General features: G+C 48.4%; 1 protein-coding gene across 2 annotated transcripts in view; it reads left to right on the top strand.

Annotated features, from left to right (window-relative positions):
* Positions 1-27,497, top strand: part of LOC147125370 (tripeptidyl-peptidase 2-like) — a 152,782-nt gene that overhangs the window by 47,827 nt on the left and 77,458 nt on the right. For both annotated transcript variants that reach the window (XM_086002219.1, XM_086002216.1), the window contains exons 9-15: positions 4,847-4,974; positions 5,919-6,018; positions 17,990-18,138; positions 23,201-23,316; positions 24,562-24,733; positions 25,889-26,046; positions 26,677-26,753. In XM_086002219.1, coding sequence (XP_085858345.1) covers positions 4,847-4,974; positions 5,919-6,018; positions 17,990-18,138; positions 23,201-23,316; positions 24,562-24,733; positions 25,889-26,046; positions 26,677-26,753 — 900 coding nt within the window. The remainder of the gene's footprint in view (positions 1-4,846; positions 4,975-5,918; positions 6,019-17,989; positions 18,139-23,200; positions 23,317-24,561; positions 24,734-25,888; positions 26,047-26,676; positions 26,754-27,497) is intronic.

Below are 27,497 nucleotides of genomic sequence, written 5' to 3'. Positions count from 1 at the left end.
CCGGTGTCCTGGGGCCAATATTTATCCCTCAACCAACATCACTAAAAAACAGATGATCTGGTCATTATCACATTGCTGTTTGTGGGATCTTGCTGTGTGCAAATTGGCTGCCACGTTTCCTACATTACAACAGTGACTACACTTTTAAAGTACTTAATTGGCTGTAAAACGCTTTGGGCCGTCCTGAGGTCAAGAAAGGTGCTATAGAAACGCAAGTCTTTCTGCCCAGTTTCCCCCCCCATCAAGGGGTGCGAGATTTTCCTAGTCTAACCAACGTCTTGTAGAATTTCAGCACCACTTCCTATCTTCTTTGCGGCCCATATACGTATAACACCCAGAATCTGTCATGGGCGAGGTAGATTTTGAATTCAGTGCATTGGGAGACAGGGAATCCAAAGGATAAATTAATTAAAAGCAAATAGGCAACTTGGCAGCTGGTTGAGACTTTGACTAATAACTGAAGCAAGGGCTCCAGGGACCATGCAGGATCACAATTAACTAGAAATCTACCTCGGATGAGCGTCAACACACTACTGAGTCATTCTGTTTTAATGGAGTCATTAATCTGTTCGCTTTAAAATATTTTGAAACAAGAGTAAGGAAAGGAACTACACCTTAAATGGGAAGATGTCAAATGGAGTGCAGAAGCAGAGGGCGCTTGCTGTGCAGATAAGATGGTCATTAAAAGTTGATACGTCCCAAGATAAAAAAGCAAGCGGTACCCTTATTATGCAGCTAGAAGCAAAGAATAAAAACCAAATAGGTCATATTGAACTTGTAAACGACCTTAGTTAACCCGCCATTAGAGTATTGTGCAGTTCAGCATGGATTCAATGTTTCAGTGTTACCAGGAATAAGGGGTTAAAATTATATCAGATTTTTATATTGAGATCGATAGATTTTTAGACACTAGGGAAATCGAGGGATATGGGGATCGGCCGGGAAGATGGAGTTGAGGTCGAAGATCAGCCATGATCTTATTGAATGGCGGAGCGGGCTCGAGGGGCCGCGCGGCGGAGCAGGCTCGAGGGGCCGTGCGGCGGAGCAGGCTCGAGGGGCCGTGCGGCGGAGCAGGCTCGAGGGGCCGTGCGGCGGAGCAGGCTCGAGGGGCCGTGCGGCGGAGCAGGCTCGAGGGGCCGTGCGGCGGAGCAGGCTCGAGGGGCCGTGTGGCGGAGCAGGCTCGAGGGGCCGTGTGGCCGACTCCTGCTACTAATTCCTATGTTATGAGAGACACAGCAGAGCGGAGAAAGTTAACGGGTGAATCTGATTGAGGTCTTCAACATTATCAAGGGTTATGCTGAGGTAAATAGTGAGAGATTGTTTCCCCTAGTTGGTGAGACAATAATGAGAGGGCTCAAGTTTAAAATAATAACCAAAATAATTAAAGGGGAGATTAGAAAAATGTCTTTACACAAATCATTTTTGAAGCAGAGTCCTTAAATTCTTTAAAAGGGAATTACATTGTTGCTTGAAAGAGTGGAATATGGAATGGTATGGGGAGTGGGATTAGACTGGGTGGGATATTAAAGGATATGGGGAGTGAAGGGGAGAGTGGGATTAGACTGAGTGGGATATTAATGGGTATAGGGAGTGGGATTAGACTGGGTGGGATATTAATGGGTATAGGGAGTGGGATTAGACTGGGTGGGATATTAATGGGTATGGGGAGTGGGATTAGACTGAGTGGGATATTAATGGGTATAGGGAGTGGGATTAGACTGGGTGGGATATTAATGGGTACAGGGAGTGGGATTAGACTGGGTGGGATATTAATGGGTATAGGGAGTGGGATTAGACTGGGTGGGATATTAATGGGTATAGGGAGTGGGATTAGACTGGGTGGGATATTAATGGGTATGGGGAGTGGGATTAGACTGGGTGGGATATTAATGGGTATGGGGAGTGGGATTAGACTGGGTGGGATATTAATGGGTATGGGGAGTGGGATTAGACTGGGTGGGATATTAATGGGTATAGGGAGTGGGATTAGACTGGGTGGGATATTAATGGGTATAGGGAGTGGGATTAGACTGGGTGGGATATTAATGGGTATAGGGAGTGGGATTAGACTGGGTGGGATATTAATGGGTATAGGGAGTGGGATTAGACTGGGTGGGATATTAATGGGTATAGGGAGTGGGATTAGACTGGGTGGGATATTAATGGGTATAGGGAGTGGGATTAGACTGGGTGGGATATTAATGGGTATAGGGAGTGGGATTAGACTGGGTGGGATATTAAAGGGTGTGGGGAGTGAGGGGGAGAGTGGGATTAGACTGGGTGGGATATTAAAGGGTATGGGGAGTGAGGGGGGAGAGTGGGATTAGACTGGGTGGGATATTAAAGGGTGTGGGGAGTGAGGGGGGAGAGTGGGATTAGACTGGGTGGGATATTAAAGGGTGTGGGGAGTGAGGGGGGAGAGTGGGATTAGACTGGGTGGGATATTAAAGGGTTCGGGGAGTGAGGGGGAGAGTGGGATTAGACTGGGTGGGATATTAAAGGGTACGGGGAGTGAGGGGGGAGAGTGGGATTAGACTGGATGGGATATTAAAGGGTACGGGGAGTGAGGGGGAGAGTGGGGTTAGACTGGGTGGGATATTAAAGGGTTCGGGGAGTGAAGGGGAGAGTGGGATTAGACTGGGTGGGATATTAAAGGGTGTGGGGAGTGAGGGGGGAGAGTGGGATTAGACTGGGTGGGATATTAAAGGGTGTGGGGAGTGAGGGGGGAGAGTGGGATTAGACTGGGTGGGATATTAAAGGGTATGGGGAGTGAGGGGGAGAGTGGGGTTAGACTGGGTGGGATATTGAAGGGTTCGGGGAGTGAGGGGGAGAGTGGGATTAGACTGGGTGGGATATTAAAGGGTATGGGGAGTGAGGGGGAGAGTGGGATTAGACTGGGTGGGATATTAAAGGGTGTGGGGAGTGAGGGGGAGAGTGGGATTAGACTGGGTGGGATATTAAAGGGTGTGGGGAGTGAGGGGGGAGAGTGGGATTAGACTGGGTGGGATATTAAAGGGTACGGGGAGTGAGGGGGAGAGTGGGATTAGACTGGGTGGGATATTAAAGGGTACGGGGAGTGAGTGGGATTAGACTGGGTGGGATATTAAAGGGGAGGGGGAGAGTGGGATTAGAGTGGGTGGGATATTAAAGGGTACGTGGAGTGAAGAGGAGAGTGGGATTAGATGAGATAGCTTGTGGAGAAAAACGTCGGCACACACTTGATGGGTCAGGTCAAATGGCCTATTTCCGTGCTGGAACGTTCTCTGATTTGGTCTCAGTGTCTTTGTACTGCGGAGTGAATAAAATCAGACAGGTTTCCCATGCCCAGTCATTGTCCCGTCACCCTGCTTGACAGTCTGCTTGTAGAATTACATCGAAGTTACAACACGGAAGCAGGTCAGTTTAGTGTTTATCCTCCACACGTTTCCAGATCCCTCTCTTCCCCCTTCCTTCAACCACCTACCCGATCTATTGCTAAATGTTGACCTGGTCTTTGCTTCAATCACTAACTCCGGTAGTGAATTTCACAACCCTCTGTGTAAAAAAAAGTTTCTGCTGCTCTCTGTCCTAAATCTCTTATATTTAATCTTATGTCTATTTCGCTTCATTCTAAACCCTTCAATCACTGGAAACGGTCTGTTCATATTTACTCCGTCCCATCCCTTTATAATTTTAAATACTTCACCCTGTAAATGCCTCTGTTCTAATGCAAACAGCCCCCGTTTTTCCCCAGTTGTCTGGGTGTTGAGTGGGTTTGGTGCCTTCGTGAGAAGGAAGGAAAGAAATTGAGGTCGGAGAAGTGGAACAGAGCTGCAATGCCGACTTTTCATTGGCTTAGATGCTAGATCTTCAGCCGTTACTTAAACTGCAGTGACATCCTGCTCGAGCTGGCTCCCGTAGTGCATGTCCCATGCAATCGCAACCACGCGCCAGCAGCATCAAGACAAACTTAACGGATTGTATTTTTTTTTAAAAACACTGACGGCCCAGAAGACCAGTTTTTTTTTTAATTGGCTCTTCCCCACTGCCACCGGCCAGTAAACGCTGCGTTTGCCAGCCGCAGTGTCGTTTTGTTCATGAGCCACTCTTGAACTCATCCTGCCATGGTCCTGTTCCACTGCCTCCCAAGGTGAGACGTTGGACCAGAATTAGACACCCCCAATATTACCGAGGCTGGAGAATGGCACAGGCTGGGCTCCAACCAGGACTCTAAAGAATGTCATCTGGGGATTGAACAAGCCGCACAGTACAACTCGTTAACTGGCAGACCGACTGCACCATTGACTGGTGGACAGGGGAGCAGCATAGGTGGGTCACTGCCCCGAGGTCCAGGCTGCCCTGTAAAAACAGATTCTCACCCCTTATGTCAAGAAATGAGTCCTAAGCAGCCTTGCGCAAATAGATGGCATTTACTGCGGTGGCTGAGATTACCAGCTGGTTACGGGACTGGCAGATGCTTGCTTTATTAATTCCTTTGGAATGATCTTTCAAAGGGGAGGTGAGAATTTGTTTTTTACACGGCAAGTTGTTATGATCTAGAATGCACTGCCTGAAAGGGCTTTGGATAAATGCAAAAGGGAATTGGATAAACACTTGAAAAGGAAACATTTTCAGGGCTATAGGGAAAGAGCAGGGGAGTGGGACCATCTCGAGGGCAACTACGGATGGGCAATAAATGTTGGCCTTGCCAGCGATGCCCACATCCCATGAACGAATAAAAAAAAAAAAGCAGGGGAATGGGACTAATTGGAGAGCTCTTTCGAAGAGCTAGCACAGGCACGTTGGGCCGAGTGGCTTCCTTCTGCGCGCTCATTCTATGACACTTCTCTTCTGCTCTTCCATCCAGGCGTATATGCAAGGTGATTGACGAAGCAGTTTTGAAGCACAATATTATCTTTGTGTCCAGTGCTGGCAACAATGGGCCCTGTCTCTCCACTGTCGGCGCTCCAGGAGGTACTTCCACTAATATCATTGGTAAGTGTGCGCGACTGAAGCGGTGAGAAAACACACCCTGCCGCTAAATTAATAAACTTGACTTAAAGCACTACTTAACTAGTTAAGGTCGCAATGCTGAGAGGCCTCTACTTTTAAAGCGGTGTTGCTGCCATGAATTTCTGTCTTGTATTTTTTTTGAATAGTTACTGAACTCCTCCTGCAAGCTCCACGCATTCCTCTAACATCTGGATTCTCCTCGTCCCCTGCTCCTTCCAACTTCGCCATCAGCAGTTGTTAATTCAGCTGTCTCACTCCTGCCATTAACAACCCCCCTACCCAGATCCATGGAGGAATTTGTGTTCAAAATCCCTCCATGGCCTCGCCCCTCCCTAGCTCTGTTACCTCCTTCAGCCCTACAACCCTCAAAGAACTCTGCGTTCCTCCACTGCATCTCCGATTTTAATCGCTCCACCATTGGCGGCCGCGCCTTCAGCTGTCTCGGCCCCAAACACTGGAATTCCCTCCCTAAACCTCTCCGCCTCTCCACCTCTCCTTTAAAACGCTCCTTAAAACCCACCACTTTGACCACCTGTCCTAATATCACCTTATGTGACTCGCTGTCAATCTTTGTCTGATAATGCTCCTGCTAAGCACCTTGGGATGTTTCCCTACATTAAAGGAGCTGTATAAATTCCAGGGCCCAGGCAGCTGAAGGCATGGCCGCCAATGGTGGAGCGATGAAAATCGGGGATGCTTAAGAGGTCAGAATTGGAAGAGCGCAGAAATCTCAGAGGGTTGCAGGGCTGGAGGAGATTACAGAGATAGGGAGGGGGCGAGGCCATGGAGGGATTTGAACACGAGGACGAGAATTTTAAAATCGTGGCATATATCCAAGTACGGGTTACTAGCTTGTCGAATCTCTGCTGTTCTACAGTGTTAAGATTATCACAAGCGCCAATGACCGTAACTTGTTGCTTTATTAGGTGTTGGTGCGTATGTCAGTCCCGAGATGATGGTTGCGGAATACTCCATGCGGGAGAAGCTGCCAGCTAATCAGTACACCTGGTCATCGAGAGGACCTTGGTAAGAGCCTTTTTTCCTTGCTCGCTTGTTGTATTGTGTTAAACAGAGACTATAACAAGGGCCTAGAGCGAGGGTCACCAGCAGGAGAATGAAGGGAAAGTTAGAAGAAATATTTTCACCGTGTTATTGCAACATGGAATGCTTTACCCAGAGCCGAGTGTATAACAGAGAACACAGGAACAGGAGGAGACCTTTCAGCCCCTCGAGCCCGTTCCGCTATTCAATGAGATCATGGCTGATCTGTATCGTAACTCCATGCCTTGGTTCCGTAGCCCTTACTACCCTTACCTAACAAAAATCTATCACTCTCAGTTTTGAAATTTTCAATTGACTCCCAGCCTCAACAGCTTTTTGGGGCAGGGAGTTCCAGTTTTCCACGACCCAAGATTAATTAGCAATCTTGTTGTACGAGGCCCCTTGGGTCGGAGCGATCATAATATGATCGAATTCTTCACTAAGATGGAGAATGAAGTAGTTGACTCAGAGACTATTGTCCTGAATTTAAATAAAGGAAACTACGATGGTCTGAGGCGTGAATTGGGTAGGATTGACTGGGGAATGTCACTCAAAGCGTTAACGGTGGATAGGCAATGGCAAACATTCAAAGACCGCATGGATGAACTACAGAATTTGTTCATCCCAGTTTGGCATAAAAATAAAACAAAAAAGGTGACTCAACTGTGGCTAATGAGGGAAATTAGGGATAGCATAAGATCCAAGGAGAGGACATATAAATTGGCCAGAAAAAGCAGTAATCCAGAGGATTGGGAGCAGTTTAGGATTCAACAAAGGAGGACAAAGGGATTACTTGAGAAAGGGAAAATAGAATATGAGAGTAAGCTTGCAGGAAACATAAAAACTGACTGTAAAAGCTTTTATAGATATGTGAAGAGAAAAAGATTGGTGAAGCCAAGCGTAGGTCCCTTGCAGTCAGAATCAGGGGAATTTATAATGGGGAACAAAGAAATGGCAACCAATTAAATACATATTTTGGTTCTGTCTTCACAAAGGAGGACACAAATAACCTCCCAGAAATGTCGGGGAACATAGGGTCTGATGAAAGGGAGGAACTGAAAGAAATCAGTATTTGTAGGGAAATGGTGTTGGGGAAATTGATGGGATTGAAGGTCGATAAATCCCCAGGGCCTGATAATCTACATCCTAGGGTACTTAAGGAAGTGGCCCTAGAAATAGTAGATGCATTGCTGATCATCTTCCAACATTCGATGGAATCTGGAACAGTACCCATGGATTGGAGGGTAGCTAATGTTACCCCACTATTCAAAAAAGGTGGTAGAGCGAAAACGGGGAATTACAGACCGGTAAGCCTGACATCGGTAGTGGGGAAAATGCTAGAGTCCATTATAAAAGATGTAATAGGAGAGCACTTGGAAAACTGACAGGATCGGACAAAGTCAACATGGATTTACAAAAGGTAAATCGTGCTTGACTAATCTACTGAATTTTTTGAGGATGTAACTAGTAAAATAGGTAAGGGAGAACCAGTGGATGTGGTGTATTTGGACTTTCAGAAGGCTTTCGATAAGGTCCCACATAAGAGATTAGCGTGTAAAGTTAAGGCACACGTGATTGGGGGCAAGGTATTGACTTGGATAGAGAACTGGTTGGCAGATAGAAAGCAAAGAGTTGGAATAAACGGGTCTTTTTCCGAGTGGCAGGCAGGGACTAGTGGGGTACCGCAGGGATCGGTCCTTGGACCCCAGCTATTCACAATATATATTAATGATCTAGACAAGGGAACTAGATGTAATATCTCCAAATTTGCAGACGACACAAAGCTGGGTGGGCGTGTGTGCTGTGAGGAGGATACCGAGAAACTACAGGATGATTTGGACAGGTTGGGTGATTGGGCAGAAGCATGGCAGATGCAATATAACGTGGATAAATGTGAGGTTATCCACTTTGGTGTCAAAAACAGGAAGGCAGATTATTATCTGAATGGCAATAGATTGGGAGAAGGGGAAGTGCAACGAGACCTGGGTGTCCTTGTGCACCAGTCGCTGAAGGTAAGCAGGCAGGTGCAGCAGGCGGTTAAGAAGGCAAATGGTATGTTGGCCTTCATAGCGAGAGGGTTTGAGTACAGGAACAAGGATGTTTTGCTGCAGTTGTACAGGGCCTTGGTGAGACGACATCTTGAGTATTGTGTGCAGTTTTGATCGCCTTATCTGAGGAAGGATATTCTTGCCATGGAAGGAGTTCAGAGAAGATTCACCAGGCTGATAACCTCGGATGGCAGGAATGACGTATGAGGAGAGATTGGGTCGATTGGGCTTGTACTCGCTGGAGTTTAGAAGAATGAGAGGGGATCTCATTGAAACTTATAAAATTCTGGCAGGACTGGACAGACTAGATGCAGGGAGGATGTTCCCGATGGTCGGGGAATCCAGAACCAGGGGTTACAGTCTAAGGATAAGGGGTAAGCCATTTTGGACAGAAATGAGGAGGAATATCTTCACCCAGAGAGTGGTGAACCTGTGGAATTCTCTACCACAGAAGGCAGTAGAGGCCAATTCATTAGATATATTCAAGAAGGAGTTGGATATATTTCTTAAGGCTAAAGGGATCAAGGGATATGGGGAGAAGGCGGGGACAGGGTACTGAACTTGGATGATCAGCCATGATCGCATTGAATGGCGGAGCAGGCTCGAGGGGCCGAATGGCCTACTCCTGCTCCTATCTTCTGTGTTTCTGTGTGAAGAAGTGCTTCCTGACATTACTGCTGAGCGGCCCAGCACTAATTTTAAGGTTATGCCCCTTTATATTTTATTAATTCATTCATGGGATATGGACATCGCTGGCAAGGCCAGCATTTATTGCCTATTCCTAGTTGCCCTTGAGAAGGTGGCGGTGAGCCGCCTTCTTGAACCGCTGCAGTCCGTGTGGTGAAGGTGCTCCCACAGTGCTGTTAGGGAGGGAGCTCCAGGATTCTGACCCAGCGACGATGAAGGAACGGTGATATACTTCCAAGTCTGGATGGTGTGCGACTTGGAGGGGAACTTGGAGGTGGTGGTGTTCCCATGCGCCTGCTGCCCTTGTCCTTCGAGGTGGAAGAGGTCGCGGGTTTGGGAGGTGTTGTCGAAGAAGCCTTGGCGAGTTGCTGCAGTGCATCTTGTAGATGGTACACACTGCAGCCACAGACTCTGGCTACCCCACTAGAGGAAACAGTTTCTCTCTACCTACCCTATCAACTCCTTTAATCATCTTACATACCTCAATTAGTCATTGTGCGAGTACCTTCAACACACAGACTGTAGCGGTTCAAGAAGAAAGCTCACCGCCACCATCTCAAGGGAAACTAGGGATGGGACATTAATGCTGGCCTTGCCAGCGATGCCCACATCCCTGAAAGAATTTTTAAAAAAATTAAATTTTAAATCACCCCTTAATCTTCTATATACTCTTATTGGAATTGGATAAGTATTTGAAAAGGAAGACTATAAATGGATATGGAGAAGGGGTAGGGAAATGAGATTAGACGGCCAGCTCTTGCTGAATGCCTGCCGCCTTCTGTGTTGTAAATTCATTGATTGTTTAAACATGACTGGCAGTGACGAGATAAGTACCTGTATAAGAGAGCAATTAGGCAGTTTATAGCAGTGTAGTCTTCCTAGCTCGGCTGTGTTCACTCTGTATTGATAGCGCACATAGTCAAGGGGCAGAGCATACACTGGCAGCGTTAATTTCCCCACCTGACAAGATCCTGGTTTTGTTTCAGCCTTGGCGGATATATCAAACTGCAACAACAGTGAAGGAAAATCGTGGAGCGAATAACCACATTCTTGTGCACTTCTGATTACTAGCCTGATTCTGTTTGGTTTCAGTTGGTATTTCAGCGCTGAACTTTTTAAAAATGTGTTTTTGGGATGTGGCCATCGCTCATTTCCCTTGAGAAAGTGGTGGTGAGCCGACTTCTTGAACCGCTGCAGTCCGTGTGGTGAAGGTGCTCCCACAGTGCTGTCAGGGAGGGTGTTCCAGGATTTTGACCCAGCGACGATGAAGGATCGGCCGATATACTTCCAAGTCAGGATGGTGTGTGACTTGGAGGGAACTTGGAGGTGGTGGTGTCCCCATGCGCCTGCTGCCCTTGTCCTTCTAGGCGGTAGAGGTCGCGGGTTTGGGAGGTGCTGCCGAAGAAGCCTTGGCGAGTTGCTGCAGTGCATCTTGTAGATGGTACACACTGCAGCCACAGTACGCCGGTGGTGGAGGGAGTGAATGTTTAAGGTGGTGGCTGGGTTGCCAATCAAGCGGGCTGCTTTGTCCTGGATAGTGTCGAGCTTCTTGAGTGTTGTTGGAGCTGCACTCATCCAGGCAAGTGGAGAGTATTCCATCACACTCCTTACTTGTGCCTTGTAGATGGTGGAAAGGCTTTGTGGAGTCAGGAGGTGAGACACTCGCCACAGAATACCCAGCCTCTGACCTGCTCTTGTTGACACAGTATTTATGTGGCTGGTCCAGTTAAGTTTCTGGTCAATGGTGACCCCCCCCAGGATGTTGATGGTGGTGGATTCGGAAATGGTAATGCCGTTGAATGTCAAGGGGCGGTGGTTAGACTCTCGCTTGTTGGAGATAGTCATTGCCTGGCACTTCTGTGGCGTGAATGTTACCTGCCACTTATCAGCCCAAGCCTGAATGTCGTTGAGGTCTTGTTGCATGCGGGCATGAACTGCTTCATTATCTCAGGAGTTGTGAATGGCGCTGAACACTGTGCAGTCATTGGCGAACATCCCCATTTCTGACCTTCTGTTGGAAGGAAGGTGACCGATGAAGCAGCTGAAGATGGTTGGGCCTAGGACACTGCCTTGAGGAACTCCTGCAGCGATGTCCTGGGGCTGTGATGATTGACCGCCAACCACCACAACCATCTTCCTTTGTGCTAGGTATGACTCCAGCCAGTGGAGAATTTTCCCCCCGATTCCCATTGACTTCAGTTTTACTGGGGCTCCTTCATGCCACACTCGATCAAATGCTGCCTTGATGTCAAGGGCAGTCACTCTCACCTCAGCTCTGGAATTCAGCTCCTTTTTTCATGTTTGGACCAAGGCTATAATGAGGTTTGGAGCCGAGTGGTCTTGGCGGAACTCAAACTAGGCATCAGTGAGCAGGTTGTTGGTGAGTAATTGCCGCTCGATAGCACTGTCGATGACACCTTCCATCACTTTGCTGATGATTGAGAGTAGACCGATGGGGCAGTAATTACCTGATTGGATTTGTCCTGCTTTTGTGGACAGGACATACCTGGGCAGTTTTCCACATTGTCAGATAGATGTCAGTGTTGTAGCTGCACTGGAATAGCTTGGCTAGAGGCGCGGCTAGTTCTGGAGCACAAGTCTTCAGCACGACAGCCGGGATGTTGTCGGGGCCCATAGCCTTTGCTGTATCCAGTGCACTCAGCCATTTCTTGATATCACGTGAAGTGAATCGAATTGGCTGAAGACTGGCTCCTATGATGATAGGGACTTTAGGAGGAGGCCGATATAGATCATCCAGTTCTGGCTGAAGATGGTTGCAAACACTTCAGCCCTGTCTTTTGCACTCACGTGCTGGGCTCCACCATCATTGAGGATGGGGATATTCATGGAGCCTCCTCCTCCCGTTAGTTGTTTAATGGTCCACCACCATTCACGACTGGATGTAGCAGGACTGCAGAGCTTTGATCTGATCTGTTGATTGTGGGATCGCTTAGCCTTGTCTATAGCATGTTGCTTCCGCTTTTTAGCATGCATGTAGTCCTGTGTTGCAACTTCCCCAGGTTGGCACCTCATTTTTTAGGTACGCCTGGTGCTGCTCCTGGCATGCTCTTCTACACTCCTTATTGAACCAGGGTTGGTGCCCTGGCTTGATGGTAATGGTAGAGTGAGGGACATGCTGGGCCATGAGGTTACAGATTGTGGTGGAATACAATTCTGCTGTTGCTGATGGCCCACAGCACCTCATGGATGCCCAGTTTTGAACTGCTAGATCTGTTCTGAATGTATCCCATTTAGCACGGTGGTAGTGCCACACAACACGATGGAAGGTGTCCTCAGTGTAAAGACGGGACTTTGTCTCCACAATGACTGTGCGGTGGTCACTGCTACCAATGCTGTCATGGACAGATGCATCTGCGACAGGTAGATTGATGAGTACGAGGTCAAGTAGGTTTTTCCCCTCGTGCTGGTTCTCTCATCACCTGTCGCAGGCCCAGACTGGCAGCTATATCCTTCAGGACTCGGCTAGCTCGGTCAGTAGTGGTGCTACCGAGCCGCTCTTGGTGATGGACATTGAAGTCCCCACCCAGAGTACATTCTGTGCCCTTGCTGCTCTCAGTGCTTCTTCCAAGTGGTGTTCAACATGGATCAATATGGAATTGGATAAATATTTGAAAGGGAAAAATTTTGCAGGACCATGGGAAAGAGCAGGGGACTGGGATTAACGAGAGCTCTTTCACAGAGCCGGCACAGGCACGATGGGCCGAATGGCCGCCTCCTGTGCTGTATGATTCTATGATACTTTTGAAGTGTCGTCAGTTGTAACAGCCAGTTTGCGCACAGCAAGGTCCCACAAACAGCACCTATATGGTTGACCACGTAAATTGTTTGTTGGTGCAGTTGGTTGAGGGATGAGCATTGGCCAGGACACCGAAGAGGTTGCTGCTGCGTTTCATACGATCGACAGCACCTCCAACAGCAGAGCACTCCCTCAGTACTGCGCGGAAATAAAAATCTCATAAAACACAACAGTCCTGCAGTGAGGGGGGTGGGGGGGAGGTGAACCCACATCCTGCTGGCTCCGGAAGGTGACTGTGCTCCCAAAATGAGCCAAGCTGACACGCACGCAGAAACTCCTAGAGCACGTACAGGGCTTCATCCCGTGCCGGCCGACTACTCCGAATCGAAAACAGCCTCGTGAGGATCTCACTCGGGCAAGCCACGATTGTAGAGTTTTTGTTTCAACATCATTTCCCTGGTGCCCACCTTTCTTTGCATTTGGATGTATTTCCAACAGCGCCCTTGGAGCACTTGGTGCCCGTGCTTTTATTAAATACGAACCGATCTCCTGTGGCGTCGATCATGGTAAATCTTCCAGATATTGTGCATTAAAGCTATTTGAAGTGCAAAACTGGAAAAAACAATAATTGACTCCCCTGGTGATCTGATCGCTCCATGGCAGTGATAAGTCAGGAGATGAGGGGAAACTTTCGCAGGAAAATGACTATGAATCAAATGGAATTCCCATTTACAAAGGGCAGAGTGTTTGATATTTAACATTGGATTTGACGCGCAGATACCTGCTGCTCCCGTGTAATGACTTTCATTTCAGCAGACTCTTGTTCAGTGGGAAACACAGTGCAGCCTGAAACTATACAATCTCTCAGCTGTTTAAATTACGCGGGCTTTCTCCCTCAAAAAGCTGTTGAGGCTGGGGGTCAATTAAAAATTTCAAAACTGAGATGGATAACTTTTTGTTGGGCCAAGGTAACCAAGGTGGGTAGATGGGGTTAAGATACAGATAAGCCATGATCTAATTGAATGGCGGAACAGGCTCGAGGGGCTGAATGGCCTGTCCATGTTCCCATGCCCCACGTGCTCTGCCGTTCCTGCTGACAGCCCATATTAGGACAGGTGACCAAAAGTTTGGTCAAAGAGGTAGGTTTTAAGGAGCGTCTTAAAGGAGGAAAGAGAGGTGGAGAGGTTTAGGGAGGGAATTCCAGAGCTTAGGGCCTAGGCAACAGAAGGCACGGCCGCCAATGGTGGAGCGATTGAAATCGGGAGATGTGCAAGAGGCCAGAAGGAATGCAGATATCTTGGAGGGTTGTAGAGCTGGAGGAGTTCACAGAGATAGGGAGGGGCGAGGCCATGGAGCTTCCTGCAAAACGCCCCTGTTCTTCTTTGAAATACTGCCCTGGAATCTTTTATGTCCACCTGAGAGGGCAGATGGAGCCTCGGTTTAACATCTCATTTGAAACACGGCACCTCCCTCAGCACTGCACTGGAGCGTCGGCCTGGATTTAGTGCTCAAGTCTCTGGAGTGGGGCTCGAACCCATGACCTTCTGACTCAGAGGTGAGAGTGTGAGCCACGGCTGACACTTGTTGCCCTTGGCAGTTTGGTTTATTCGTGGAAGGTGCAGATTCCTCAGGCAGAACTGGTGTTCAGCGCCGTCTCTGCTCATCACAGATTAATGCACGTGAACACATCACTGCGCACTTGTTCTGAGGGAAGCAAAGATGTGATTGTAATGTGACTGACTGCAGGACCGCAGGATTGTAGCAGTTGAGAGGCTCTGAGCGTGACCCAGGATGAGAGGAGATGCTTGAGTGCTCATCAGAGGCCAGCTGCTGTTTGCATCGCGTTTTGCTGCAATGTAAATACTCAGTCTCTCCAGTTTGTTGTGGTGCTTTTCGTTGCTGCTTGCTGTACCACATAGGTGTTCAAATTGGACCCTCAGTGGTCTGTGAGAAGTTTTCAGGGAGTCCACAAGGAACCTAGGGTTTCTGTCTGTGTATTTTCCTATATGGGTTGACCTACTAACATTCTCCCAGTTTCTCTGTCTTCGCCGCATCTGCACCGACGATGCCACCTTCCACACCAGTGCTTCCGACATGTCTTCCTTTTTCCTCAACCGAGGATTCCCCTCTACTGTGGTTGACACGGCCCTCGACCGTGTCCGTTCTATCTCCCGCACTTCTGCCCTCACCCCTGCCCCTCCCTCCCGGAACCACGATAGGGTTCCCCTTGTCCTCACCTTTCACCCCACCAGCCTCCACATTCAATGGATCATCCTCCGCCATTTCCGCCACCTCCAACGTGATCCCACCACCAAACGCATCTTTCCCTCCCCTTTTAGCATTCCGTAGGGCCCGCTCCCTCCGAGACACCCCAGTCCACTCCTCTATCACCCCCAGCACCCCTTCCCTTTCGCCCGGCACCTTCCCGTGCAAGCGCAGGAGATGCAACACCTGCCCTTATACCTCCCCCCTTCCCACTGTCCAGGGCCCCAAACAGCCCTTCCAGGTGAAACAGCAATTTACTTGTACTTCTTGCAATCTAGTATACTGTATTCACTGCTCACGATGTGGTCCCCTCTACATTGGGGAGACCAAACGCAGATTGGGTGACCGCTTTGCAGAACACCTCCGTTCAGTCCGTAAGGGTGACCCTGAGCTTCCGGTCGCCTATCATTTTAATTCACCGCCCCATTCCCACTCAGACCTCACTGTACTCGGGCTCTTGTATTGTTCCACGGAAGCTCAACGTAAACTCGAGGAACAGCACCTCATCTTCCGATTAGGCACTTTACAGCCTTCCGGACTCAATATCGAGTTCAACAACTTCAGATCATAACCTCGGCCCCTATTACATTTTTATTTATATTTTTTATCCACACCTTTGTTTTGGCCCTTCCCCCCCCCCCCCCCCCCCACTTTTTTCCTCTCCCACATGGCAGCTGTCTCCCATTCTGCCAGCACATTTCACACCTCATCTAGAGCCGTCTTTTGTCTCCACTAGTCCGATCACCATCTCGTCTGGTTTTGAATACTTAATGTCTCTTCACTTCTCTCTTGTTCTTTCCCAGCCCCCAAACTGGCCTTTTAATCTGTTTCAATTCCTGTGCTTCTTCAGTCTTGACAAAGGGTCCTCGACCTGAAACGTTGACTCTATTTCTCTCTCCACGGATGCTGCCTGGCCTGCTGAGCTTTTCCAGCATTTTCTGTTGTTATTTCGGATTTCCAGCATCCGCAGTATTTTGCTATCATCCAAACCTGTGGTTTCTGCTGCTGTACATTAATAGAAATATTTCTGCAATGCTAGTACTTTTCCTCAGGTAGCTGGCACTGACTTGTGGAAGCTAACACAAGGGCGCTCCCAGGCACGTGTCAGTATTTACAGGGGGTCCCTGGGAGCTGTGTTCCCATTAAGCTGTGTGGCCGCGAGTCATCTGCAAGGCCCCGCGCAGGCCGCTCACCGGCTTTTACATTGTAGATACCGCGCACGCGGAAAAATGTGACTGGACCGCGCGCATTGGCCGAGGCGGGCCACGCAGGAGGCAGTGCAGCTTCCGTGGGACATTGCCCGGGAGTGTGTCAGTATTTGCAGGGTGTCCCTGGGAGTGCGTCAGTATTTGCAGGGTGTCCCTGGGAGTGTGTCAGTATTTGCAGGGTGTCCCTGGGAGTGTGTCAGTATTTGCAGGGGGTCCCCGGGAGTGTGTCAGTATTTACAGGGGGTCCCCGGGATTGTGTCAGTATTTACAGGGGGTCCCCGGGATTGTGTCAGTATTTACAGGCGGTCCCCGGGAGTGTGTCAGTATTTACAGGGGGTTCCCGGGAGTGTGTCAGTATTTACAGGGGGTCCCCAGGAGTGTGTCAGTATTTACAGGGGGTCCCCGGGAGTGTGTCAGTATTTACAGGGGGTCCCCGGGAGTGTGTCAGTATTTACAGGCGGTCCCCGGGAGTGTGTCAGTATTTGCAGGGAGTCCCCGGGAGTGTGTCAGTATTTACAAGGGGTCCCTGGTAGTGTGTCGGTATTTGCAGGGGGTCCCCGGGAGTGTGTCAGTATTTACAGGGGGTCCCCGGGAGTGTGTCAGTATTTACAAGGGGTCCCTGGTAGTGTGTCGGTATTTGCAGGGGGTCCCCGGGAGTGTGTCAGTATTTGCAGGGGGTCCCCGGGAGTGTGTCAGTATTTACAGGGTGTCTACGGGGAGTGTGTTAGTATTTACAGGGGGGTCCCGGGAGTGTGTCAGTATTTAGAGGGGGTCCCTGGGAGTGTGTCAGTATTGACAGGGGGTCCCTGGGAGTGTGTCAGTATTTACACGGGGTTCCTGGGAGTGTGTCAGTATTTACAGGACCCCTGGGCGTATTTGCAGGGGGTCTGCAGGATTGTGTCAAAATTTGACGGTAGTCATGGTAGCGTGTTTAATAATTGCATCAGTATTTAAAAGTTTGAACGTCACTGGTGTATAGTAGGGGGCAGAGGCTGAAATAGTACAGTCTGGGTGGTCCCAACTCTATTTCATTAATGATGGTCTCTGCCACTGGTGCCATGCCCAATATAATGCCAACTCCTGTATGTTGGTGACAATTAAACCCATTTTATGGGCTGGTGCTGGAGGCAGGGATTCCCTACCGGTACACGGCCGGCGGGGTGATCCGCCCCCCCCCCCCTCCCCCGGGGTCTACCTGCCTTTCTCCGCCACATTCCCGGGCCACGGGCGCCTTCTCTTTGCCAGGTTTTCTGTACTTCCCTCCCCCTCAGCTATTCCGCTGTGACCATTTACACCTCCTCTGGACCTATACAATCTCATTAGCGCCTCCTGCCCTCCACCCTCCCAAGTTTAGGCAACATGTCTTCATAATTTAAACCGTTAAGCCCTGAAATCAGTCCGGTGAATCTGCGCTCTACCTCCTCCAAGGCCAATATTGAGTTAACAACAAATTTAAAACAGAAATAGACAGTTTCCTAGAAGTAAAGGGAATTAAGGGTTACGGGGAGCGGGCAGGAAATTGGACATGAGTCTAGGTTCGGAACGATCATGGCCCTGTGGGTAGTGGAGCGGGCCCAGGGGCCGTGTAGCCTGGTTCTGCTCCTACTTCTTGTGTTCCAATTCTGTATTAGATTTCAGGAGATGGTTTTATTCCTGTTCCTGGCTGGGGTGGAGATCACCTTTACAGAAGGTAAGTACTGTAGAAAATATAGGGACAGAGTGATCTCCTGGACGAGTTTCGATCGCCTAGATGGGTCGGAGAGGAATTTCCCAGATTTTTTTCTCTCAAATTGGCCATTGGGTTTTTTATCTGGTTTTTCGCCTCTCCCGGGAGATCACATGGGTTCGGGAGGGATGTAGAGTGATAGAAGATTTGAGGTTAGGATCAGATCAGCCATGATCTTATTGAATGGTGGAGCAGGCTCGAGGGGCCGATTGGCCTACTCCTGCTCCTATTTCTTATGTTCTTATGTTCTTTTTGATTCATTTAGTGTTGATGGAGCGCTGGGAGTATGCATCACTGCTCCAGGGGGAGCCATAGCATCTGTCCCCAACTGGACTCTACGTGGCACAGAACTGATGAATGGAACCTCAATGTCCTCTCCTAATGCTTGTGGCGGAATCGCTCTGTTGATCTCAGGTATGCTAAGACACGCCACTGAAAACTCTGGAAGATCGACAGTAAAATGGAGGGGAACCTGCACACAGTTTGCAATGTCATTGCCCTTCTGTATCAGAAGTGTGTGTCACTTTAATTGAAAGAAAAAGAAAGACTTGCATTTCTATAGCGCCTTTCACGACCACCAGATGTCCCAAAGCGCTTTACAGCCAACAAAGTACTTTCTGTTGTAATGTAGGGAACACGGCAGATCATTTGTGCACAGCAAGTTCCCACAAACAGCAATGTGCTAATGACCAGATAAACTGTTCTGAGTGATGCTGAGGGATAAATATTGGCCAGGACACCGGGGATAAGCCCCCTGCTCCTCTTCGAAATAGTGCCATAGGATCTTTTACGTCCACCTGAGAGGGCCTCGGTTTAACGTCTCATCTGAAAGACGGCACCTCCGACAGTGCAGCACTCCCTCGGTACCGCACTGGAGTGTCAGCCTAGATATTTGTCCCTGAAGTGAGACTTGAACCCACAACCTTCTGACTCCGAGGCGAGGGTGCTACCAGCTGAGCCATAGCTGACACATATTTGAACCAGTTCTGCGCACACCTGTATTTAAGTTTGAACCAAACACCCACCTCACTTCCAAAAGGTGTTTGATAAAGTGGCACATAATAGGCTTACCAGCAAAGTTGAAGCCCATGGAATAAAAGGGACAGTGGCAGCATAGATATGAAATTGGCTAAGTGACAGAAAACAGAGAGTAGTGGTGAACAGTTGTTTATCAGGCTGGAGGAAGGTACACAGTGGTGTTCGCCAGGGGTCACCATAGAATCATAGAAACCTACAACACAGAAGGAGGCCATTCGGCCCATCGTCTCCGTGCCGGCTGACAGAGCTATCCAGCCTAATCCCACTTTCCAGCTCTTGGTCCGTAGCCCTGTGGGTTACGGCACTTCAGGTGTACATCCAAGCACTTTTTAAATGTGATGAGGGTTTCTGCCTCAACCACCCTTTCAGGCAGTGAGTTCCAGACCCCCACCACCCTCTGGGTGAAGAAATTTCCCCTCAAATCCCCTCTAAACTTCCGACCAATTAGTTTAAATCTATGTCCCCTGGTTATTGACCCCTCTGCTAAGGGAAATAGGTCCTTTCTATCCACTCCATCTGGGCCCCTCATAATTTTATACACCTCAATCAAGTCTCCCCTCGGCCTCCTCTGTTCCAAAGAAAACAAACCCAGCCTCTCCAATCTTTCCTCATCGCTAAAATCCCCCAGCCCAGGCAATATCCTCGTAAATCTCCTCTGTACCCTCTCTAGTGCAATCACATCTTTCCTGTAATGTGGTGACCAGAACTGCACGCAGTATTCTAGCTGTGGCCTAACTAGTGTTTTATACAGTTGAAGCATAACCTCCCCTGCTCTTATATTCTATGCCTCGGCTAATAAAGGCAAGTATTCCGTATGCCTTCTTAACCACCTTATCTACCTGTCCTGCTACCTTCAGGGATCTGTGGACCTGCACTCCAAGGTCCCTTTGTTCCTCTACACTTCTCAGTGTCCTACCATTTAATGTGTATTCCCTTGCCTTGTTAGCTCTCCCCAAATGCATTACCTCACACTTCTCCAGATTGAATTCCATTTGCCACTGTTCTGCCAACCTGACCAGTTGGTACTAGCGCCACTGCTTTTCTTGATATATAATAATGACTTGGACTTGTGTGTACAGGGCACAATTTCAAAATTTGCCGATGACACAAAACTTGGAAGTATAGTGAACAGTGAGGAGGATAGTGATAGACTTCAAGAGGACATAGACAGGCTGGTGGAATGGGCGGACACGTGGCAGCTGAAATTTAACGCAGAAAAGTGCGAAGTGATACATTTTGGTAGGAAGAACGAGGAGAGGCAATATAAACTAAAGGGTACAATACTAGAGGGGGTGCATGAACAGAGAGACCTGGGGGTATATGTGCACAAATCATTGCAGGTGGCTGGGGCAGGTTGAGAAAGCGGTTAAAAAAGCTTACGGGATCCTGGGTTTTATAAATAGAGGCATAGAGTACAAAAGCAAGGAAGTTATGATGAACCTTTATAAAACACTGGTTTGGCCTCAACTGGAGTATTGTGTCCAATTCTGGGCACCGCACTTTAGGAAGGATGTGAAGGCCTTAGAGAGGGTGCAGAGAAGATTTACAAGAATGATTCCAGGGATGAGGGACTTCAGTTACGTGGATAGACTGGAGAAGCTGGGGATGTTCTCCTTAGAGCAGAGAAGGTTGAGAGGAGATTTGATAGAGGTGTTCAAAATCATGAGTCTAGACAGAGTAGATAGAGAGAAACTGTTCCCATTGGTGGAAGGGTCGAGAACCAGAGGACACAGATTTAAGGTGATTGGCAGAAGAACCAAAGGCGACATGAGGAAAAACTTTTTTACGCAGCGAGTGGTTAGGATCTGGAAAGCACTGCCTGAGAGGGTGGCGGAGGCAGATTCAATCGTGGCTTTCAAAAGGGAATTGGATAAGTATCTGAAGGAAAGAAATTTGCAGGGCTACGGGGAAAGGGCGGGGGAGTGGGACTAGCTGAAGTGCTCTTGCAGAGAGCCGGCACGGGCCGAATGGCCTCCTGTGCTGAAACCATTCTATGATTCTATGTACCAGACCTTCCCTGCACTTTGTCTTGTTAACATTAAAGGCACTATATCATTCTGTTTGCTGTCTTCTGTATCCTTTCAGTAGCTGCAGTATCATTTTTATACTGTGGCAACCAGAACTATACACAGCATTCTAAGTGCTGTTGCACCAATAATTTATAAAGTGACAGGATTACCTCACTATTTTGGCTCAATACTAAAGGCTGGGTCTCTCTCTCTCTGGAAAAGAGAAGGCTGAGGGGTGACCTGATGGAGGTCTTTAAAATTATGAAAGGGTTTCATAGGGTAGACGTAGAGAAGACGCTTTCACTTGTGGGGGAGACCAGAACTAGGGGGCCATAAATAGAAGATAGTCACTAATAAATCCAATAGGGAATTCAGGAGAAACTTCTTTACCCAGAGAGTGGTTAGAATGTGGAACTCACTACCACAGGGAGTGGTTGAGGTGAGTAGCACAGATACCTTTAAGAGGAAGCTCGATAAACACATGAGGGAGAAAGGAATAGAAGGATATGCTGTTAGGGTGAGATGAAGAGGGGTGGGAGGAGGCTCGTGTGGAGCATAAACACCAACATGGGCTGCAGCGGTTCAAGAAGGTGGCTCACCACCACCTTCTCGAGGGCAACTGGGGGATGGGCAATAAATGCTGGCCTTGCCAGCGAGGCCCACATCCCGTGAATGAATAAAAAAGGAATTTGGGCCGAATGGCCTGTTTCTGTGCTGTAAATTTTTATGTATTTCTATATGTAAATGCTAGCTGCTGTTGTTCTTCAGTCTCTATCTCCCCGCATCCCCATGTGGCTTTAGCGAGTTCAAGGCCTTCACTCCCCGATCGGGTGATCCCAGCGAATTTGAAGCCCCTGATTTGCTCCTTGCCGTGCCGCTCCCAGCTGACAACATCCCATTGTGGAATAGCCCTTCCGTGTGCATTCACTTGTACTCGTCTGCATTGGCTGGGTTCGTTCCAGTAACACACTTGGCAGTGTTGTAGGGAGCGTGCACTGACATTAAGCCGAGATCACCATCGCAAGGTTCTGGTTGCACCAGAGTTAGTGAGTCCAGTTTTGGAGATAAACAAATAAAATTGATTCTTAGAATTGAGACATTTGCGCCAATATTCCCTCTAATTTATTGGGGGGGGTGGGGGTGCAGCCCCTTAAATTCAAAAATCTGCGCATGCTCGGTTTTTGCATTCAAAAGCCAGTGAGTCGGCTACGCGGGAGCTACAGACAGCGCTTAAAGGGACCAAATCAGACTCAGGATAGCCAGACTATCAGTAGATTTAAATCTGCTTATACCTGTTATACTGCTTATACTCAACATGTTAGATTTAAATCTCTCTAACATTTTAGTGCTATGTGCTCAAGACTGTAAAACCATCAACATTTACATAAAAGCGCCTAATACACTCATTCCTATCACATAGAATTACGTAGGATTTACAGCACAGAATCGCCCCGGAGTCTGACCACAGCACACGTGCAAGGGCGATTTCCTGAGCAGTAATCACGTGCTCCGGTGCCATGTTCAGCAGCTTATGTGGAAATGGGTCGAGGCTGGAATTCACACTGGAGCTCGCTGCTGCAGTGAGAATGTTTCCCAAGGTGCAAATGAATATTTGGCATTTATATCCAAGTCTTCTAATAGTAGGTGCGTGGATGTTACGCGATCTACGCGTTCACCTTCGTCTGGTATGGGCGCTGGGGAATGAATCGAGATTGAAATTTCAGACTGATTGTCATTGGTAGACACCCAGAGCGGAACAGAACTGTCCCTGCAACCAAATCATCTCCCTCAAGTCAGTGATTTGTCCTGAATTATTGACTCTTTGACTATTGGTTGACTCTGGTTGGTTAGAGGTTTGTAGAGTGATTTACTCCCCCTATTTTATTCTTGATGGTCACAGCTGATAACATTTAAGGCATGGGCGTGTTTAAAATCTTAACGATACCCACTTTGTAAAGGTTTACCTCGTTGGGACTGCAATATGAATGACTTTGAGACAAGCTTGAATAACCTTTACGTACTAGCGGTCCTAGGTTTGTAACTTACCTAGAATTACAGCACAGAAACAGGCCATTGGGCCCCACTGGTCTGTGCCGGTGTTTCTGCTCCACACCAGCCTCCTCCCACCCTACTTCATCTAACTTCATCAGCGCATCCTTCGATTCCTTTCTCCTTCATGTGTTTATCTAACTTCCTCTTAAATGCATCGATGCTATTCACCTCAACTATTCCCGAGTTCCACATTCTCACCACTCTCTGGATAAAGCAGTCTCTCCTGAATTCCTTATTGGGTTTATTGGTGACTGTCTGATATTTACACTCACTATAAAATGATTCGTGCCTGTACTGCGTTGTGTTCTTCCTCGAGTGTTTTTTTAATGCGAACACTTCCAGTGCCAACCTTGCTATTGTTTCCATAAATACTTTAGGGTTGAAAGCAAATGGTATTGACTACACCGTGCACTCAGTGCGTCGCGCCCTGGAAAACACGGCGCTGAAAGTGGAGGACGTTGAAGTATTCGCGCAAGGCCACGGGATCATTCAGGTAAAGGTGCCGAGTTACCAATCCTTCGGGATGCGCCCTGCCTCGTTTGTTGAGGCGTTTACCCAGCAGCTCCCGTCACTTCCTGGTTCAGGAATTGATTCAGGATTATTTTTTTTTTAAACACAAGGTGGTGATTAGTTGACGGGAGTAGCGAAGACTCCACCTTTTGATCTGAAAGACCTGGCTTAGAATTCAACCCAGGCAAAGGAATAAAACCCACCCTCCCTCACTCCTTTCATCATGTTAGTCTGTGCTCCCTCTATCTAATTACTGCGAGTGTCTGTCAGCCCTATATCCAATTCTCTTTTGAAAGTTATTATTGAATCTGCTTCCACCTCCCTTTCAGACATAACAACTCGCTGAGTTAGAAAAAAAAAATTCTCCTCATCTCCCCTCTGGTTCTTTTGCCAATAATCTTAAATTTGTGTCCTCTGGTTACCGACCCTCCTGCCAGTGGAAACAGCTTCTCTCTCTCTACTCTTATCAAAACCCCTCATGATTTTGAGCACCTCTATCAAATCTCCCCTTAACCTTCTCTGCTTCAAGGAGAACAATCCCGGCTTCTCCAGTCTCTCTCCACACGTAACTGAAGTCCCTCATCCCCTGGTACCATTCTGGCAAATCTCCTCTGCACCCTCTCTAAGGCCTTGACATCCTTCCTAAAGTGTGGTGGCCAGAATCGTACACAATACCCTAGCTGAGGCCTAACCAATGTCTCTGTGTCTGTCTGGCGAGTGCTGTCTAGCCGGGGCAGTATTTGATGATGATGTGCACATTAATAAGTGAAGGATGGCCTGTGCACATTAATAAGTGAAGGATGGCCTGTGCACATTAATAAGTGAAGGATGGCCTGTGCACATTAATAAGTGAAGGATGGCCTGTGCACATTAATAAGTGAAGGATGGCCTGTGCACATTAATAAGTGAAGGATGGCCTGTGCACATTAATAAGTGAAGGATGGCCTGTGCACATTAATAAGTGAAGGATGGCCTGTGCACATTAATAAGTGAAGGATGGCCTGTGCACATTAATAAGTGAAGGATGGCCTGTGCACATTAATAAGTGAAGGATGGCCTGTGCCACTTGCAATGACCCGCAGCACGGTTTAGCAGTCTCAGGTCAGGCACAGCGCTGGTTTGCCAGTGATGGTGAGAACTTTTACCCAACACAGCTGACTTCTCTCGCCCACACCCCCCCCTCCCCCATGTTTCCATTTTAACAATGTGTTTAATTTTTCCCAAACAGATTGAAAAGGCCTATGACTACCTCAGCCAAAACGTCTCAGTAAAAAGCAGTCAACTGGGCTTCAACGTCAAAGTAAGCCACCTGCGTGGAATCTACCTCAGGGAGCCCGCGTACCTGTCGGTGCCAATCGACTTCTCTGTTTCTGTGGAGCCAGTGTTTCTTGAAAACGCAGGTATGGGAAAAAAACAAACTTCAATGCAAGAGGCACCTGAGGTTTTCCGATGCATGGTTTGGGCGGTTTGACCAGGCTAGTGGTAATTTGCAGTGGTTAGGGCGACGCAGTGGACTGAATAGGAGGGCACACCTTTTGAGAGACATGGCATAATGCTGCCATAACAACAACAACAACTTGTGTTTATATAGCACCTTTAGTAGAAAGATATCCTTCACAGAGATGCAGCCAGACAAAGAAGGAGCTATCGAGGGGTGACCAAAGGCTTGGTCAGAGGGGTGGGGCAGTGACTACACCTCAGCAAGTCATTAATTACATACATTACATAGGATTACATAGGATATACGGCACAGAAGCAGGGCATTTGACCCAACCAGTCCATGCCGGTGTTTATGCTCCACTCGAACCTCCTCCCGTCTTTCCTCATCTAACTCTATCAGCGTAACCCTCTATTCCCTTCTCCCTCATGTGCTTGTCCAGCCTCCCCTTAAATGCATTGTCTGTGAAATGCTCTGAGGCATGCTGAGACTGCGAGAAGGCTCTTTGTAATTGCAAGGCTGTTTGCTATTAAACTTACAGTTTTACTTTTTGTGCCAATTATTTATCGCTGTCCAAATGGTAAATGTGTGCAGTCGCTGTCCTCACCCCGCCTTCAAAATCCTCCTCGAACCCTTTCTCTTCAAACGTGCCCTGACCCCCCTCCATCCTAACCTCTATGAGGCTGCAGCTACACTTGAATATCCACACTTCTTGTCAACTCTGGGTCTGTGCCAGGGGCCTCTGGCCATTTCAATGTCCCAGGCAAACAAATACTAGCACTCCAGCCCTGGACAGGCACACTAAAGGAGCACGTCACCCGTCCAGTATCAGAGCCGAGGGGACTCAGCCCCATTATCTTTTACACAGCTGCAGACATTACACATCTAAAGCATATACAGAAAAAGCAAGGGCTGGGATAATGACGATAGCTGCAGTTTCTACCTGCGAGAGAGTTTTACTGAACTAAAAGTTGGATGCAGCATTGATCAGAGCTTATCAGGGGCATTTGGCGCACATTCAACTCACTGTTCAGGTCAACCAGCCATTTCACTAAAGGCAGCTCATTGGTGATGTGAGGTGTACAAATCTTCCCGTTGTTTTATTTTAAATACGCAGAGAATAGTGAGAAAATAGCTCTCCAGATACACCTGGCTTTGACCTGCAATGCATCGTGGGTGCATATCCCCTCCCACCTGGAGCTGATGAACCAATCGCGGCAGGTGACAGTCAGGGTGGACGCTCGAGGACTCAAGGAAGGGCCGCACTACACCGAGGTTAGTTGGATGCATTGTCCTGTGCGTGTGATCAGTTGGCACTTTATGCTCAATGGCACGATGTTTAACGGTATTTTTTGTTCTATCGGAACCGGTGTTCTGATCTGGGTTGGTGTGTGATTACAGGCATCCGATCATCTGTTTTAGTGATGTTGGTTGAGGGATAAATATTGGCCCCAGGACACCGGGGAGAACTCCCCAGCTCTTCTTCGAGACGGTGGCCGTGGGCTCTTTTACAACCACCCGAGAGGGCAGACGGGGTCTCGGTTTAACGCTTCACCGGGAAAGCCAGCACCTCCGACAGTGCAGCACTCTCTCAGTCCTGCACTGGTAGTGTGCATGCGCTCAAGTCTCTGGAGTGGGTATTGAACCCATGACGTTCTGACTCGGCGGCGAGAGCGCTGCCCACTGAGCCAGGGCTGACACCTGGGGCATTAGCCAAGAGTGTCCCCATGGAATGTGGTGGGTAGAATGGGGCCCAAATGCCCAATATATGCTGTGGCTGGGAGGGGAACATCTCTGTGCCTTGGCAGGGAATAACTTTAAATTGGCCGGTAATGATTGAAGTGAGAGCTGTGGTTTTTTTTTTTTTTTTTAAACATTCTAAACTTTTTCTCCTCCTTGCTCCAGGTCCTTGGTTATGATACAACAGCCCCGGAGGCTGGTCCATTGTTCCGAATTCCTGTCACAGTCATTATTCCCTCAAGGTTTGTGAAAACGAGTCTTCTGCGATCTGGTACCAAGCTTACATTTGTTGTGATTTAAAAAAAATCACAGCCAAGCGCATTATCATTTTTTTCCCTACATTCTTTGATGCTGTTTAATGGTGACGTTGGGAAGCATTTCTTCACACAAAAGGTGGTGGAAATCTGGAACCCTCTCCCTCCCCCTCCCGCCCCCCCCAAAAAAAAATGCTGTTGAGGGGGGTCAATTGAAAATTTCAAAACTGAGATTGATAGATTTTTGTTGGGTAAGGGTATTAAGGGTTATGGAACCAAAGCAGGTAAATGGAGTTAATGGATCAGCCATGATCTCATTGAATGGTGGAACAGGCTCGAGGGGCTGAATGGCCTCCTGTTCCTGTGTAACAGGCTCGAGGGGGCTGAATGGCCTCCTGTTCCTATGTAACCGGCTCGAGGGGCTGAATGGCCTACTCCTGTTCCTGTGTAACAGGCTCGAGGGGCTGAATGGCCTCCTCCTCCTGTTCCTGTGTAGCAGGCTCGAGGGGCTGAATGGCCTCCTCCCCCTGTACCTGTGTAACAGGCTTGAGGGGCTGAATGGCCTCCTCCTCCTGTTCCTGTGTAACAGGCTCGAGGGGCTGAATGGCTTCCTCCTGTTCCTGTGTAGCAGGCTCGAGGGGCTGAATGGCCTCCTCCTGTTCCTGTGTAGCAAGCTTGAGGGGCTGAATGGTCTCCCCCTGTTCCTGTGTAACAGGCTCGAGGGGCTGAATG

This window comes from Somniosus microcephalus, chromosome 1 (genome assembly GCF_052327205.1).
Source record: "Somniosus microcephalus isolate GS21.2 chromosome 1, FLI_Smic_1.0, whole genome shotgun sequence".
NCBI lineage: Eukaryota > Metazoa > Chordata > Chondrichthyes > Squaliformes > Somniosidae > Somniosus > Somniosus microcephalus.
This window is presented reverse-complemented; position numbering and strand designations above follow the sequence as displayed.